At 52.8% G+C, this 17,481-nt stretch overlaps 1 protein-coding gene across 1 annotated transcript; it reads left to right on the forward strand.

Moving 5' to 3' along the window:
* The first annotated feature begins 6,626 nt into the window (after nucleotides 1-6,626).
* Nucleotides 6,627-14,325, forward strand: MAZ (MYC associated zinc finger protein). Its single transcript, XM_077789531.1, has 4 exons — nucleotides 6,627-7,179; nucleotides 11,714-11,777; nucleotides 13,232-13,382; nucleotides 14,181-14,325. The coding sequence occupies exons 1-4, from the start codon at nucleotides 6,692-6,694 to the stop codon at nucleotides 14,255-14,257; spliced, it is 780 nt and encodes a 259-aa protein (XP_077645657.1). The 5' UTR covers nucleotides 6,627-6,691; the 3' UTR covers nucleotides 14,258-14,325.
* Nucleotides 14,326-17,481: the final 3,156 nt, after the last annotated feature.

Raw genomic sequence — 17,481 nt, forward strand, 5'->3', positions numbered from 1 at the left:
AACGAGCAAAATATGGCCAAATATGGGAGTGGGCGGGGATGGGGGCGGGGCTTAACTCAGGCTCCGCCCCTGGAGCTGAATCCCAAAATTTTCCCCAAATTTCCATCACATTCCCAAAAAAAAATCCCGAAATCTCTGTCGAAAAAATAAAAAAAATTGCATTAAAAATGACCAAAATATGAACAAATATGGGAGTGGATGGTAATGGGGGCGGGGCTTAACTCAGGCTCCGCCCCCTTGGCGTGAATCCCAAAATTTACCAAAAATTTCCACAAAATTTCCCAATATTTTCCCCAAAATCCCGAAATTTCCATTGAAAAAAATAAAAAAAATTACATTAAAAATGACCAAAATATGAACAAATATGGGAGTGGGAAGGAATGTGGGCGTGGCTAAACACAGGCTCCGCCCCCTTGGCCTGAATCCCAAAATTTCCCAAAATTTCCCCAAAATTTCCCCAAAAATCCCATAATTTCTATCAAAAAAAAAAAAAATCTCATTAAAACCCCCCAAAAATTGGGATGGGCACTCCAAAATTTCCCACAATTCCTCCAAATTCCCCCCAAAAAAATATCGATTTTTTTCCCCAAATTTTTCCCAAAATTCTCAAAAATTCTCCCCAAAAATTAAAAGATTTCCCCTGAATTCTCCCGAAAATTCTCCAGATTTTTTTCCTAAATTTCTCCAATTTTCTCCCAAAATTCCCAAATTTCAGCCAAAATTCCCTCTGGAATTCCTCAAATTCCCCCCAAAAATTCAGAAGTTTTACCAAAAATTCTCCCGAATTCCCCAAAATTCAAAAAAAATCCTGAAATTTTGCTGAATAAATCAATTTTGAGAGAAAATTTGGAATTTTTTGGGGATAAAAAGACGGATTTGAGGTGAAAACAAGTGAATTTTTTTAAATGGGAAAAAAATAGATTTTGAGGGAATTTGGGGATTTTTTTGGGGAAAAAAGCGATTTTTTGGGGAAAATCAGTCTTTTTTGGGTGGAAAAGGGAAATTTTTGGAGCAAAATGTGATTTTTTTTTGTTTTTTGAGGAAGAAAAGGCGGATTTTGGGAGAAAAAAAGTGGATTTTAGGTGGAAAAAATGAGATTTTTTCGTGGGATTTTGGGTGGGAAAATGGAATTTTGGGGAGAAAAGCGAGGATTTTTCAGGGAAAAAAATTTTGAGGCGAACAATGGGATTTTTTGGAGGAAAATGTGAATTTTGGGGAATAAAAAGCAAATTTTGGAATCAATGAGGATCTTTGGGGTGAAAAGGGGGATTTGAGGGAACAAAATGCCAATTTTTGGGGATGGAAATAAAGATTTTGGGGGAGGAAATCAGATTTTGGGGGGGAAATGTGGATTCTGGGGGAAAAAATCACGATTTTGGGACAAAAAAAAAAGGGGATTTTGGGGTAAAAAAGTGGATTTTTGACATCAAAAATGTGGATTTTTGGGGAAAATGCTCTTTTTTGGTGAGAAAAAGTTGTTTTTTCCCTCACGAAAAGAGGAAGTTTTGGGATAGAAACCATTTTTGGGGGATCCTCTTGAGGATTTTTGGGTGAATTTTTGGATGAATTTTGGGTGAATTTTGGGGGAATTTGGGGTGAATTTGGGGTGAATTTTTGGGTAAATTTTTGGGTGAATTTTGGGTGAATTTTGGGTGAATTTTGGGGGAATTTTGGGTGAATTTTTGGGTGAATTTTGGGTGAATTTTTGGTGGAATTTGGGGTGAATTTTTGGTGAATTTTTGGGTGAATTTTGGGTGAATTTTGGGTGAATTTTTGGGTGAATTTTGGGTGAATTTTGGGTGAATTGTTGGGTGAATTTTGGGTGAATTTTTGGTGGAATTTGGGGTGAATTTTTGAGTGAATTTTGGGTGAATTTTTGGTGGAATTTGGGTGAATTTTTGGGTGAATTTTTGGGTGAATTTTGGGTGAATTTTGGGTGAATTTTTGGGTGAATTTTGGGTGAATTTTTGGTGGAATTTGGGGTGAATTTGGGGTGAATTTTGGGGGAATTTTGATGAATTTTTGGGTGAATTTTGGGGGAATTTTGGGTGAATTTTGGGTGAATTTTGGGTGAATTTTGGGTAAATTTTTGGGTGAATTTTGGGCGCTTTTGGCGCCTTTTGGGAGGGGCTGGGGGGGTCTCAAAATGGCGGCGGCCCCTGAGGGGCGCGGAAATGGCGGGAAACCGGGGAGGGGGCGTGGCTTAGCGCGGGGTGGGCGTGGCCACCGCCCGGGCGCGGCCACACGCATTGCTCATTCATCAACCAATCAGGGCGTGGCGCTATCGATGAGTGGGCGTGGCCTCGGCGCCGCGCAGCCAATCAGCGCCGCGCCCCCGCGGTTGCCATGACAACGCGCTGCCGCCGCTGATTGGCTCTTCCCCCCCGACCAATCAGCGCCGCGCTCTCCCGCCGGGGCGCTCCGCGCCATTTTGCGGCAGGGCGGGAAAGCCGCGGTGGGCGTGGCCTGGCTTGACTGGCAGGCAGCGGAGCGCGCGGGGGGGGTGGGCGTGGCCAGCGGCGCCCCGCCCAATCAGCGCCCGCCGCGGGCGCGCCGCGCCCAATCAGCGCCCGCCCGCCGGCCACGCCCACCGGCCCCGCCGAAGCCCCGCCCACCTCCCCCCATCCCTCCGCTCGCCCCCTCCCCCCCCCCCGAGCCCCCCGCCCCTCCCCCACCGCCCCTCCCCCACCGCAGCCCCCTCCCCTCCCCCTCCCCTCCCCTCCCCCCGCCCGGCCGCGGCTCCGGTCGCGATTCGGTCGCGACAGGGCCGGGATGGACCCCGCGAGCTGGAGCAGCTTCATCTTCCAGGTGGGGGAGGGGCGGGGGGAGGGGAGGCCGGAGCGGGAGGGGGAGGGGGGAGGGGCCGGGGGGTGGGGGAGGGGGGAGGGAGGCTCGGACTGGGAGCACTGGGAGGGACTGGGAGGGACTGGGAGGGACTGGGGGGGTGGGGGCGGGGGAGGAGGGGTGGACTGGGAGCACTGGGGGGTGGTACTGGGAGCACTGGGAGCACTGGGGGATGGTACTGGGAGCACTGGGGGATGGTACTGGGAGCACTGGGAGCACTGGGGATGGTACTGGTGATACTGGGAGCACTGGGAGTGATGGGGTCACCGGTCTGGCTTTATACTGGGAGCACTGGGAGGGACTGGGAGGGACTGGGAGGGACTGGGGGGGTGGGGGCGGGGGAGGAGGGGTGGACTGGGAGCACTGGGGGGTGGTACTGGGAGCACTGGGAGCACTGGGGGATGGTACTGGGAGCACTGGGGGATGGTACTGGGAGCACTGGGGGATGGTACTGGTGATACTGGGAGCACTGGGGGATGGTACTGGGAGCACTGGGAGCACTGGGGGATGGTACTGGTGATACTGGGAGCACTGGGGGATGGTACTGGGAGCACTGGGAGCACTGGGGGATGGTACTGGGAGCACTGGGAGCTCTTACTGGGAGCACTGGGGATGGTACTGGGAGCACTGGGAGCACTGGGGGATGGTACTGGGAGCACTGGGGGATGTTACTGGGAGCACTGGGAGCACTGGGGGATGGTACTGGGAGCACTGGGGGATGGTACTGGTGATACTGGGAGCACTGGGAGATGGTACTGGTGTTACTGGGAGCACTGGGGGATGGTACTGGTGATACTGGGAGCACTTACTGGTGTTACTGGGAGCACTGGGGGATGGTACTGGTGTTACTGGGAGCACTGGGGGATGGTACTGGTGGGACTGGGAGCACTGGAAGTCATGGGGACACTGGTGTGGCTTTATACTGGGAGCACTGGGAGCTGTTACTGGTGTTACTGGGAGCACTGGGGGATGGTACTGGTGATACTGGGAGCACTGGGAGTGATGGGGACATTGGTGCGGCTTTATACTGGGAGCACTGGGAGCTCTTACTGGGAGTGATGGGAGCTGTTACTGGTGGCACTGGGAGCACTGGGAGCGACGGGGATACCGGTGTGGCTCTGTACTGGGAGCACTGGGAGCACTGGGAGCACTGGGAGCGATGGGGACACCGGCGTGACTTTATACTGGGAGCACTGGGAGCTGTTACTGGTGTTACTGGGAGCACTGGGAGCTGTTACTGGGAGCACTGGGAGCGATGGGGACACTGGTGTCGCTGTGTACTGGTGGTACTGGGAGCTGTTACTGGTGATACTGGGAGCACTGGGAGCGCTGGGGGATGTTACTGGGAGCACCTGTGGCACTGGGGGGGCGGTTACTGGTGGCACTGGGAGCTGTGACTGGTGGCACTGGGAGGGACTGGGAGCCATGGAGACACCGGTGTGGCTCTATACTGGGAGCACTGGGAGCTCTTACTGGTGTTACTGGGAGCACTGGGAGCCGTGGGGTCACCGGTCTGGCTTTATACTGGGAGGACTGGGAGCGATGGGGACACTGGTGTGGCTTTATACTGGGAGCACTGGGAGGGACTGGGGGGTGGGGGCGGGGGAGGAGGGGTGGACTGGGAGCACTGGGGGATGGTACTGGTGATACTGGGAGCACTGGGAGCACTGGGAGCTGTTACTGGTGGTACTGGTGATACTGGGAGCACTGGGAGCACTGGGAGTGATGGGGACACTGGTGTGGCTTTATACTGGGAGCACTGGGAGCCGTTACTGGGAGCACTGGGAGCCATTACTGGTGGCACTGGGAGCACTGGGAGCTGGTACTGGTGTTACTGGGAGTGATGGGGAAAGCAGTGCTGCTCTGTACTGGGAGCACTGGGAGCACTGGGGGGGCCTTGTACTGGTGGTACTGGGAGCCGTTACTGGTGTTACTGGTGTTACTGGGAGCCGTTACTGGTGTTACTGGTGTTACCGGTGTTACTGGTGTCACTGGGAGCCGTTACTGGTGGTACTGGTGTTACTGGTGTTACTGGTGTCACTGGGAGCCGTTACTGGTGTTACTGGTGTTACTGGTGTCACTGGGAGCCGTTACTGGTGTTACTGGTGTTACTGGGAGCCGTTACTGGTGTTACTGGTGTTACTGGTGTCACTGGGAGCCGTTACTGGTGTTACTGGTGTCACTGGGAGCCGTTACTGGTGTTACTGGTGTTACTGGGAGCCGTTACTGGTGGTACTGGGAGCACTGGGGGTGGCACTGGGGACACCGCCTTGGCCCCCGTTACTGGTGTGACTGGTCCATACTGGTTTGGCTGGTCCGTTACCAGCCCATACTGGTCCATACTGGTTTTACTGGTCCGTTACTGGTGTGACTGGTCCATACTGGTTTTACTGGTCTGTTACCAGCCCATACTGGTCCATACTGGTTTTACTGGTCTGTTACTGGTGTGACTGGTCCATACTGGTTTTACTGGTCTGTTACCAGCACATACTGGTCTGTTGCTGTTTTTACTGGTCCATACTGGTCTAAACTGGTTCATACTGGTTTATACTGGTCCATACTGGCCCATACCAGTCTAAACTGGTCCATACTGGTTTATATCATTCTTTACTGGTCCATACTGGTTTATACTGGTCCAAACTGGTCTACAGTGAACCATACTGGTTCATTCTGGTCTGTACTGGTTTATACTGGTCCATAGTGACCCACACCAGTCCAAACTGGTTTATACTGGTCCATACTGGTCTGAAGTGACCCATACCAGTCTAAACCAGCCCACACCAGTTTATACTGGTTTATACTGGTCCGTAGTGACCCATACTGGTCTGTACTGGTTTATACTGGCCCATAGTAACCCACACACCAGCCCAAACTGGTTTATACTGGTCCATACTGGTCCGTAGTGACCCATACCAGTCTAAACCAGTCCACCCCACCAGTTCATACTGGTTTATACTGGTCCAGACCCCCCCAAACCAGTTCATACTGGTTTATACTGGTCCAGACCACCCCAAACTGGTTCATACTGGTTTATACTGGTCCAGACCCCCCCAAACCGGTTCATACTGGTTTATACTGGTCCAGACCCCCCCAAACCAGTTCATACTGGTTTATACTGGTCCAGATCCCCCAAACCAATTAATACTGGTCCATACTGGTCCGTAGTGACCCATACCAGTCTAAACCAGTCCACCCTACCAGTTCATACTGGTTTATACTGGTGCAGACCCCCCAAACCGGTTCATACTGGTTTATACTGGTGCAGACCCCCCCAAACCGGTTCATACTGGTTTATACTGGTCCAGACCAATCCAAACCGGTTCATACTGGTTTATACTGGTCCAGACCAATCCAATCCGGTTCATACTGGTTTATACTGGTCCAGACCAATCCAAACTGGTTCATACTGGTTTATACTGGTCCAGACCACCCCAAACCGGTTCATACTGGTTTATACTGGTCCAGACCAATCCAATCCGGTTCATACTGGTTTATACTGGTGCAGACCCCCCCCCAACCGGTTCATACTGGTTTATACTGGTCCAGACCCCCCCAAACCAGCTCATACTGGTTTATACTGGTCCAGACCAATCCAATCCGGTTCATACTGGTTTATACTGGTCCCCCTCTCTCTCCCCTCCCCCCCCAGGCCGCCCCTCCCCCTCCCCCCTCCCCCTCCCCCCTCCCCGTCGACCTCCTGCCCCTCCCCCCTCCCCCTCCCACCCCGGACCCTTCCCCCGCCCCTCCCCCTCCCACCATCGACCCCTCCCCCCTCAAACCCCCTCCCCCGCCCGAGGCCGCGCCCGCCGCCGTGACGTCACCGCTGACGTCACCGCTGACGTCACCAATGACGTCACCGCTGACGTCACCGCCGCCGCCGCCGCGCAAGAAGGGCGCGCCGCACGTCTGCGGCCTCTGCGCCAAGGAGTTCAAGAACGGCTACAACCTGCGGCGCCACCAGGCCACCCACGGCAACGCCGGCGCCGCCGCGGCGCCGAGACGCGGCCACGAGCCCCGCCCCTCCCCCACCCCGCCGCCCCTCCCCCGCCAAGAGCCGGCGGGAGAGAACGACCAATCGGCGGCGGCGGCGGCGGCGCCGAAACGCGCGGCGGCGTCGAGGAAGAGCCACGCGTGCGACACGTGCGGGAAGGCGTTCCGCGACGTCTACCACCTGAAGCGGCACCGGCTGTCGCACACGGACGAGCGGCCATTCCAGTGCCCCGTGTGCCAGCAGCGCTTCAAGCGCAAGGACCGCATGGCGGCCCACGTGCGCTCCCACCAGGGCCACGCGCACAAGCCCTACGCCTGCGGGCACTGCGGCAAGAGCTTCTCCAGGTGGGTGGTCGTTGGGTCATGGTTGGGTCATGGTTGGGTCTTGGTGGGGTTTGGGGTCATGGTTGGGTCTTGGTCGTGGAGGGTCTTGGTCATGGTTGGGTCATGGTGGTCGTTGGGTCATGGTTGGGTCTTGGTCATGGTTGGGTTTGGGGTCATTGTTGGGTCATGGTGGTCGTTGGGTCATGGTGGGTCTTGGTCATGGTTGGGTTTGGGGTCATTGTTGGGTCATGGTGGTCATTGGGTCATGATGGTTCATGGTGGTCATTGGGTCTTGGTCATGGTGGTCATTGGGTCATGGTGGGTCTTGGTCATGGTTGGGTTTGGGGTCATTGTTGGGTCATGGTGGTCGTTGGGTCATGGTGGATCTTGGTTGGGTTATTGTTGGGTCATGGTTGGGTCATGGTGGTCATTGGGTCATGATTGGATTTGGGGTCATGGTTGGGTCATTGTTGGGTCATGGGTGGGTCATGGGTGGGTCATGGTGGTCATAGCCATGGTTGGGTCATGGTGGTCATTGGGTCATGGTTAGGTCATGGTTGGGTCATGGTTGGGTCATGGTTGGGTTATTGTTGGGTCATGGTTGGGTCATGGTGGTCATTGGGTCATGGTTGGGTCATGGTGGGTCTTGGTCATGGTTGGGTTTGGGGTCATTGTTGGGTCATGGTGGTCGTTGGGTCATTGTTGGGTCATGGTGGGTCTTGGTCATGGTTGGGTTTGGGGTCATCCTTGGGTCATGGTTGGGTTATTGTGGTTGTTGGGTCACGGTAGGGTCATGGTGGTCATTGGGTCATGATTGGATTTGGGGTCATCGTTGGGTCATTGTTGGGTCATGGTTGGGTCATGGTGGTCATGGCCATGGTTGGGTCATGGTGGTCATTGGTTCTTGGTCATGGTGGTCATTGGGTCATGGTTGGGTCATGGTTGGGTCATGGTTGGGTCTTGGTCATGGTTGGGTTTGGGGTCATTGTTGGGTCATGGTGGTCGTTGGGTCATGGTGGGGTTTGGGGTCATCATTGGGTCTTGGTCATGGTGGGTTTTGGGGTCATCCTTGGGTCATGGTTGGGTCATTGTGGTTGTTGGGTCATGGTAGGGTCATGGTGGTCATTGGGTCTTGGTCATGGTGGTCATTGGGTCATGGTTGGGTCATGGTTGGGTCATGGTGGGTCTTGGTCATGGTTGGGTTTGGGGTCATTGTTGGGTCATGGTGGTCATTGGGTCATGGTGGGTCTTGGTCATGGTTGGGTTTGGGGTCATTGTTGGGTCATGGTGGTCATTGGGTCATGGTGGGTCTTGGTCATGGTTGGGTTTGGGGTCATTGTTGGGTCATGGTGGTCATTGGGTCATGATGGGTCTTGGTCATGGTTGGGTTTGGGGTCATGGTTGGGTCATGGTGGTCATTGGGTCATGGTGGGACTTGGTCATGGTTGGGTTTGGGGTCATTGTTGGGTCATTGTGGTTGATGGGTCATTGTTGGGTCATGGTTGGGTCATGGTGGTCATTGGGTCATGGTGGGTCTTGGTCATGGTTGGGTTTGGGGTCATGGTTGGGTCATGGTGGTCATTGGGTCATGATGGTTCATGGTGGTCATTGGGTCTTGGTCATGGTGGTCGTTGGGTCATGGTGGGTCTTGGTTGGGTTATTGTTGGGTCATGGTTGGGTCATGGTGGTCATTGGGTCATGATTGGATTTGGGGTCATGGTTGGGTCATTGTTGGGTCATGGGTGGGTCATGGGTGGGTCATGGTGGTCATAGCCATGGTTGGGTCATGGTGGTCATTGGGTCATGGTTAGGTCATGGTTGGGTCATGGTTGGGTCATGGTTGGGTTATTGTTGGGTCATGGTTGGGTCATGGTGGTCATTGGGTCATGGTTGGGTCATGGTGGGTCTTGGTCATGGTTGGGTTTGGGGTCATTGTTGGGTCATGGTGGTCGTTGGGTCATTGTTGGGTCATGGTGGGTCTTGGTCATGGTTGGGTTTGGGGTCATTGTTGGGTCATGGTGGTCGTTGGGTCATTGTTGGGTCATGGTGGGTCTTGGTCATGGTTGGGTTTGGGGTCATCCTTGGGTCATGGTTGGGTCATTGTGGTTGTTGGGTCACGGTAGGGTCATGGTGGTCATTGGGTCATGATTGGATTTGGGGTCATCATTGGGTCATTGTTGGGTCATGGTGGTCGTTGGGTCATGATTGGATTTGGGATCATCGTTGGGTCATTGTTGGGTCATGGTTGGGTCATGGTGGTCATGGCCATGGTTGGGTCATGGTGGTCATTGGGTCTTGGTCATGGTGGTCATTGGGTCATGGTTGGGTCATGGTTGGGTCATGGTTGGGTCTTGGTCATGGTTGGGTTTGGGGTCATTGTTGGGTCATGGTGGTCGTTGGGTCATGGTTGGGTCATGGTTGGGTCATGGTGGGTCTTGGTGGTCACTGGGTGGGCACTGCGGCAAGAGCTTCTCCAGGTGGGGCCGTGCTTGGGTGGTGGGGATGGTTGGGTCATGGTTGGGTCGTGGTTGGGTCGTGGTTGGGTCATGGTTGGGTCGTGGTTGGGTCGTGGTTGGGTCTTGGTTGGGTCTTGGTTGGGTCTTGGTGGGGTTTGGGGTCATCATTGGGTCTTGGTCATGGAGGGTCTTGGTCATGGTTGGGTCATGGTGGGTCTTGGTCATGGTTGGGTTTGGGGTCATTGTTGGGTCATGGTGGTCGTTGGGTCATGGTTGGGTCTTAGTCATGGTTGGGTTTGGGGTCATTGTTGGGTCATGGTGGTCATTGGGTCATGGTGGGTCTTGGTCATGGTTGGGTTTGGGGTCATTGTTGGGTCATGGTGGTCATTGGGTCATGATGGGTCTTGGTCATGGTTGGGTTTGGGGTCATGGTTGGGTCATGGTGGTCATTGGGTCATGGTGGGACTTGGTCATGGTTGGGTTTGGGGTCATTGTTGGGTCATTGTGGTTGATGGGTCATTGTTGGGTCATGGTTGGGTCATGGTGGTCATTGGGTCATGGTGGGTCTTGGTCATGGTTGGGTTTGGGGTCATTGTTGGGTCATGGTGGTCATTGGGTCATCGTGGGTCTTGGTCATGGTTGGGTTTGGGGTCATTGTTGGGTCATGGTTGGGTCATGGTGGGTCTTGGTCATGGTTGGGTTTGGGATCATTGTTGGGTCATGGTGGTCATTGGGTCATCGTGGGTCTTGGTCATGGTTGGGTTTGGGGTCATTGTTGGGTCATGGTGGTCATTGGGTCATGATGGGTCTTGGTCATGGTTGGGTTTGGGGTCATGGTTGGGTCATGGTGGTCATTGGGTCATGGTGGGACTTGGTCATGGTTGGGTTTGGGGTCATTGTTGGGTCATGGTGGTCGTTGGGTCATGGTGGATCTTGGTTGGGTTATTGTTGGGTCATGGTTGGGTCATGGTGGTCATTGGGTCATGGTGGGTCTTGGTCATGGTTGGGTCATGGTGGTCATTGGGTCATGGTGGGTCTTGGTCATGGTTGGGTTTGGGGTCATTGTTGGGTCATGGTGGTCATTGGGTCATGATGGTTCATGGTGGTCATTGGGTCTTGGTCATGGTGGTCATTGGGTCATGGTGGGTCTTGGTCATGGTTGGGTTTGGGGTCATTGTTGGGTCATGGTGGTCGTTGGGTCACGGTGGATCTTGGTTGGGTTATTGTTGGGTCATGGTTGGGTCATGGTGGTCATTGGGTCATGATTGGATTTGGGGTCATGGTTGGGTCATTGTTGGGTCATGGGTGGGTCATGGGTGGGTCATGGTGGTCATAGCCATGGTTGGGTCATGGTGGTCATTGGGTCATGGTTGGGTCATGGTTGGGTCATTGTTGGGTCTTGGTCATGGTTGGGTTTGGGGTCATTGTTGGGTCATGGTGGTCGTTGGGTCATGGGTGGGTCTTGGGGTTTGGGGTCATGGTTGGGTCTTGGTCGTGGAGGGTCTTGGTCATGGTTGGGTTTGGGGTCATCCTTGGGTCATGGTTGGGTCATTGTGGTTGTTGGGTCATGGTAGGGTCATGGTGGTCATTGGGTCGTGATTGGATTTGGGGTCATTGTTGGGTCATGGTGGTCATTGGGTCTTGGTCACGGTGGTCATTGGGTCATGGTTGGGTCTTGGTTGGGTCATGGTTGGGTCTTGGTCATGGTTGGGTTTGGGGTCATTGTTGGGTCATGGTGGTCATTGGGTCATGGTTGGGTCATGGTTGGGTCTTGGTCATGGGTCACGGTGGTTACTGGGTCATTGTTGGGTCATTGGGACATGGTGGGTCTTGGTGGGGTTTGGGGTCATCGTTGGGTTGTGGTCATGGAGGGTCTTGGTGGTCACTCAGGGTCACTCAGGGTCACTCAGGGTCACTCATTGGTCACTCAGGGTCACTCATTGGTCACTCATTGGTCACTCATTGGTCACTCATTGGTCACTCATTGGTCACTCATTGGTCACTCAGGGTCACTCAGGGTCACTCAGGGTCACTCATTGGTCACTAAGGGTCACTCTGGTCACTCATTGGTCACTCTGGTCACTCTGGTCACTCCTCAGGCCGGACCACCTCAACAGCCACGTCCGGCAGGTTCACTCCACCGAGCGGCCGTTCAAGTGCCAGGTGAGCAATGACCCCTGACCTCTGACCTTTGACCTCTGACCCCTGACCACACCCACTAACCTCTGACCACACCCACTGACCACTGGCCACACCAACTGACCACTGACCACACCCACTGACCTCTTGACCCCCCCAAGTGACCCCTGACTGACCCCCTGACCCCTGAGTGACCCCTTGACCCCTCGACTAACCTCTTGGCTGACCCCTTGACCACCTGACTGACCTCTTGACCCTCCAAATGGCCCCTGGATGACCCTTTGACCGCCCAAACCACCCCTAAAGGACTTTTTAACCCTTGAAATGCCCTTTTGACTGCCCAAATGACCCCTGGCTGACCTCTTGACCCCCCGAGTGACCCCTTGACCCCTAGACTGACCCCTGGACCCTCCAAGTGACCCCTGAATGACCCTTTGACCACCCAAACCACCCCTAAAGGACTTTTTAACCCTTGAAACGCCCTTTTGACTGCCCAAATGACCCCCGAATGACCCTCAAATGACCCCTGACCCCCTGAGTGACCCCGGGCTGACCCTGGAGTGACCGCTTGACCCCTCGACTGACCCCTGGACCGTCCAAGTGACAAGTGACCCCTGGATGACCCTTTGACCGCCCCTAAATGACTTTTTAACCCTTCAAATGCCCTTTTGACTGCCCAAATGACCCCCAAATGACCCTCAAATGACCCCCGACCCCCCGAATGACCCCGGACTGACCCCTTGACCCCCCGAGTGACCCCTTGACCCCTCGACTGACCCCTGGACCCTCCAAGTGACCCCAAACCACCCCGGAATGACCCTTTGACCACCCAAACCACCCCTAAAGGACTTTTTAACCCTTGAAATGCCCTTTTGACTGCCCAAATGACCCCTGGCTGACCCCTTGACCCCCCGAGTGACCCCTTGACCCCTAGACTGACCCCTGGACCCTCCAAGTGACCCCTGAATGACCCTTTGACCACCCAAACCACCCCTAAAGGACTTTTTAACCCTTCAAATGCCCTTTTGACTGCCCGAATGACCCTCAAATGACCCCTGACCCCCCGAATGACCCCTGACTGACCCCTTGACCCCTCGACTGACCCCTGGACCCTCCAAACCACCCCTGAATGACCCTTTGACCGCTCTGAAACGACTTTTTAACCCCTCAAATGACCTTTTGACTGCCCAAATGACCCCTGGCTGACCCCTGATCCCCCAAATGACCCCTGGCTGACCCCTGATCCCCCAAATGACCCCTGGCTGACCCCTTGACCCTCCGAGTGACCCCTTGACCCCTCGACTGACCCCTGGACCCTCCAAGTGACCCCAAACCACCCCGGAATGACCCTTTGACCACCCAAACCACCCCTAAATGACTTTTTAACCCTTCAAATGCCCTTTTGACTGCCCGAATGACCCTCAAATGACCCCTGACCCCCCGAATGACCCCGGCGTGACCCCGGCGTGACCCCGCAGCGGTGCGAGGCGGCGTTCGCCACGCGGGACCGGCTGCGGGCGCACGCGGCGCGCCACGAGGACAAGGTGCCGTGCCACGTCTGCGGGAAGCTGCTGAGCGCCGCCTACGTCGGCGACCACCTGCGGGTGCACGGCCCCGCCCCCCGGCCAGGTGGGGGCAGGGGTCAGCCGGGGTCAGGGGTCAGCCGGGGGTCACCCAGGGGTCACTCGGGGTCACTCATTGGTCACTCAGTGGTCACTCGGGGGGGAAACTGAGGAAGGGTTTGCGGCCAGTAGGGGGCGGGAGAGAGCGGAGGGGGCGTGGCCAAAGGGGATGGGGGCGTGGCTAATGGGGGTGGGGTCAGGGGTCACTCAGGGCCACTCATTGGTCACTCATTGGTCACTCATTGGTCACTCAGTGGTCACTCATTGGTCACTCATTGGTCACTCAGGGTCACTCATTGGTCACTCATTGGTCACTCAGGGTCACTCATTGGTCACTCATGGTCACTCATTGGTCACTCATTGGTCAGTCATTGATCACTCAGGGTCACTCATTGATCACTCATTGGTCACTCATTGGTCACTCATTGGTCACTCAGGGTCACTCATTGGTCACTCATTGGTCACTCATTGGTCACTCATTGGTCACTCAGGGTCACTCATTGGTCACTCATTGGTCACTCGGGGGGGAAACTGAGGAAGGGTTTGCGGCCAGTAGGGGGCACTAGGGAGCGGTGGGGGCGTGGCTAAAGGGGGCGTGGTCAGTGGGGGAGGGGCTAAAGGGGGAGGGGCTAAAGGGGTGGGGGAGGGACCTAAGGGGAGGGGCTAAAGGTGTGGGGGAGGGGCTAAAGGAGTGGGGGAGGGGCCTAAGGGGGAGGGGCTAAAGGGGTGGGGGAGGGGCCTAAGGGGGAGGGGCTTTCCATGTGGGGGAGGGGCCACCCTTTGACCCCTCCCCTCCCCCCCGCAGGTTCCGGCTGCCCCTCCCCCGCCCCCGCCCCTCCCCCACCCCCGGGCGGGGCCCCCGGGGGCAGCCAGGGCTGGTGAGGCCCCTCCCCCACCCCGGACACGCCCTCCCCCCGAATTCCGGCACCGACCAATAAAAACCCAGCCCAAAAAAAGGCCACGCCCACTTTGTGCGACGGCGGCGCGGGATTGGCTGGGGAGGGAGCGGGCGGCGATGACGTCACAACCACGCCCGGGGGAAAAAAATTCCCGGGAATTCCGGGCGAAAAATCGGGAATTCCGGGCGAAAAATTCCAATTTTCGACCCCAAATTGTGAATTGTTTCGCCCAAAATTGGAAATTTTTCCGCCCCAAAATTAGAAATTTTTTCACCCAAAATTGGAATTTTTTTCCGCCCAAAATTAGGAATTTTTTTGCCCAAAACTGAAAATTATTTCGCCCAATATTGGAAATTTTTTCGCCCAAAATTAGAAATTTTTTCGCCCAAAATTGAAAATTTTTCCACCCAAAATTAGAATTTTTTTCGCCCAAAATTGGGAATTTTTTGCCCAAAATTAGAATTTTTTTCACCCAAAATTGGAAATTGTTTCGCCCAAAATTGGAAATTGTTTCACCCAAAACTGGAAATTTTTTCGCCCAAAATTGAAAATTTTTCCGCCCCAAAATTAGAATTTTTTTTGCCCAAAATTGGAAATTTTTTCGCCCAAAATTAGAATTTTTTTCGCCCAAAATTAGAAATTGTTTCACCCAAAACTGGAAATTTTTTCGCCCAAAATTGAAAATTCTTCCGCCCCAGAATTGGAAATTTTTTTGCCCCAAATTGGGAAATTTTTTCATCCAAAATTTTCGGTTTTTAACCCAACATTGAAATTTTGTACTAAAATTTAAAATTTTTGTCTCGGGAGATTTGTGTTTTGTTTTGTTTTGTTTTTTAACCCAAAATTGTGAAATTTTGGAGCCAAAAAAATGAAATTTTGGATCGAAAATTGTGAAATTTTGAACACCAAGGCAAAATTGTTTGGACACAAAATTCAGAATTTTTCACCCGGAATTGAAATTTTTGACGAAAAATTTTCATTTTTTAACACAAAATTGACAATTTGGACCGAAAATCAACATTTTCTCCCCAAAAAATTTGGGGAATTTCGGCAACAAATGAAGGAAGTTGGAACCAAAATTGAGGTTTTTGAAGCCAAACTGTGAATTTTTGACCCAAATTTAATTTTTTTACCCAGAATTAAATTTTTCAATGCAAAATTTAATTTTTTTACCAAAAATTGAGAATTTCAGACCTCCAATTTGAGAATTTTGGCCCAAAAATTCGGAATTTTTTCTTCAAACCTAAAATTTTTGCTTGAATATCAAAACTTTTAACCCGAAAATAAATTAAATTGAATTATTTTAATTTTTTCATCCCCAATTTGACTTTTTTTGGCCCAACTTTGGAATTTTCCACCCCAAATTCAAGAATTTTCTCAAAAACTCAAATTTTTTTTCTCCAAAATTTACCTTTTTTTCCCCGAAATTCCCATTTTTTGCTCCCAAAACTCTTTTTATTCCTTAAAAACCACAAATTTTCCACCAAAACCCCTGAATTTTCAAAAAATATTTTTATTTCCACCTTAAAATCATTTTTTTCCGTTAAAATCCCTCTTTTTTTCCTTCTAAAATTCAATTTTTGCCACCAAAAATATTGGGCTTTTCCCCCCAAAAATTCCATTTTTTCCTCCTGAAATTCGAATTTTCTCCCCAAAATTTTGTTGGTTTTTTTTTTTTTCCCAAAATTCCATTTTTTTAATCTCTAAAAAAAATTCCATCTTTTCCTCCCAAAATTCCCTTTTTCTTCCAAAAATTCATTTTTCAATCCAAAATTCCATTTTTTCCCCTCCAAATTTTGGATGTTTCCCCAAAATTTCATTTTTCACCCCCGAAAATTCAAATTTTTTCCCAAAATGTTGGAATTTATTTTCCTGAAATTCTGTGTTTCCTAAAAAATTCCATTTTTTTCCCTCCCAAAATTCCGTTTTTTTTCCCAAAAATTCCGTTTTTCCTCCGAAATTTGGGTCAGTGACCAGTCCAGGGGTCACTCAGTGGTCACTCAATGGTCAGTTCAGGGTCACTTTGTGACCGATCCATGTGGTCACTCAGTGGTCACTCCATGGCCAATCCAGTGGTCACTCAGTGGTCACTCCATGGCCAATCCAGTGGTCACTCAATGGTCACTCTGTGGTCACTCTAAGGCCAATCCAGTGGTCACTCAGTGGTCACTCTGTGGTCACTCCATGGCTAAGCCAGTGGTCACTCAGTGGTCACTTCCAGGGTCACTTCCAGGGTTACTCAGTGGTCATTCCTTGACCAGTCCAGTGGTCACTCAGTGGTCAGTTTGTGGTCACTTCCAGGGTCAATGCAGTGGTAACTCCCATGGTCACTCAGTGGTCACTCCATGGCTAATCCAGTGGTCACTCAGTGGTCACTCCGTGGTCACTTGTGGCTTGGTTTCCAGTGGTCACTCAGTGGTCACTCAATGACCAATCCTGTGGGCACTCAGTGGTCACTCCATGCGGTCACTCAGTGGTCACTTCCAGGGTCATCCCAAGGCCAATCCAGTGGTCACTCAGTGGTCACTCAGTCGCTACTCTGTGGTCACTCAGGGGTCAGTTTGTGGTCACTTCCAGGGTCAGTTCAGGGTCACGTTGTGACCAATCCATGGGGTCATTCAGCGGTCACTCAGTGGTCACTGAGTGACCAGTCCATGGGTCAATCCAGTGGTCACTCAGTGGTCACTCCATGTGGTCACTCCGTGGTCACTCAGTGGCTTCATTTCCAGTGGTTAGTCTGTGGTCACTCCTTGACCAGTCCAGTGGTCACTCAGTGGTCACTCAGTGGTCACTTTCCAGGGTCATCCCAAAGCCAATCCAGTGGTCACTCAGTGGTCACTCCATGGTCAGTTTAGGGTCACTTTGTGACTGATCCATGTGGTCACTCAATGGTTACTCAGTGGTCACTCAGTGGCCACTCCATGGTCACTCAGGGGTCAGTTTGTGGTCACTTCCACGGTCACTCCGTGGTCACTTCCACGGTCACTCAGTGGTCACTCAGTGACCAGTCCATGGGTCAATCCAGTGGTCACTCAGTGGTCACTCCATGTGGTCACTCCGTGGTCACTCAGTGGCTTCATTTCCAGTGGTCAGTCTGTGGTCACTCCTTGGACCAGTCCAGTGGTCACTCAGTGGTCACTCAGTGGTCACTTCCAGGGTCATCCCAAAGTCAATCCTGTGGTCACTCAGTGGTCACTCCATGTGGTC

The sequence above is a fragment of the Lonchura striata genome, chromosome 35 (genome assembly GCF_046129695.1).
Source record: "Lonchura striata isolate bLonStr1 chromosome 35, bLonStr1.mat, whole genome shotgun sequence".
Classification (NCBI taxonomy): domain Eukaryota; kingdom Metazoa; phylum Chordata; class Aves; order Passeriformes; family Estrildidae; genus Lonchura; species Lonchura striata.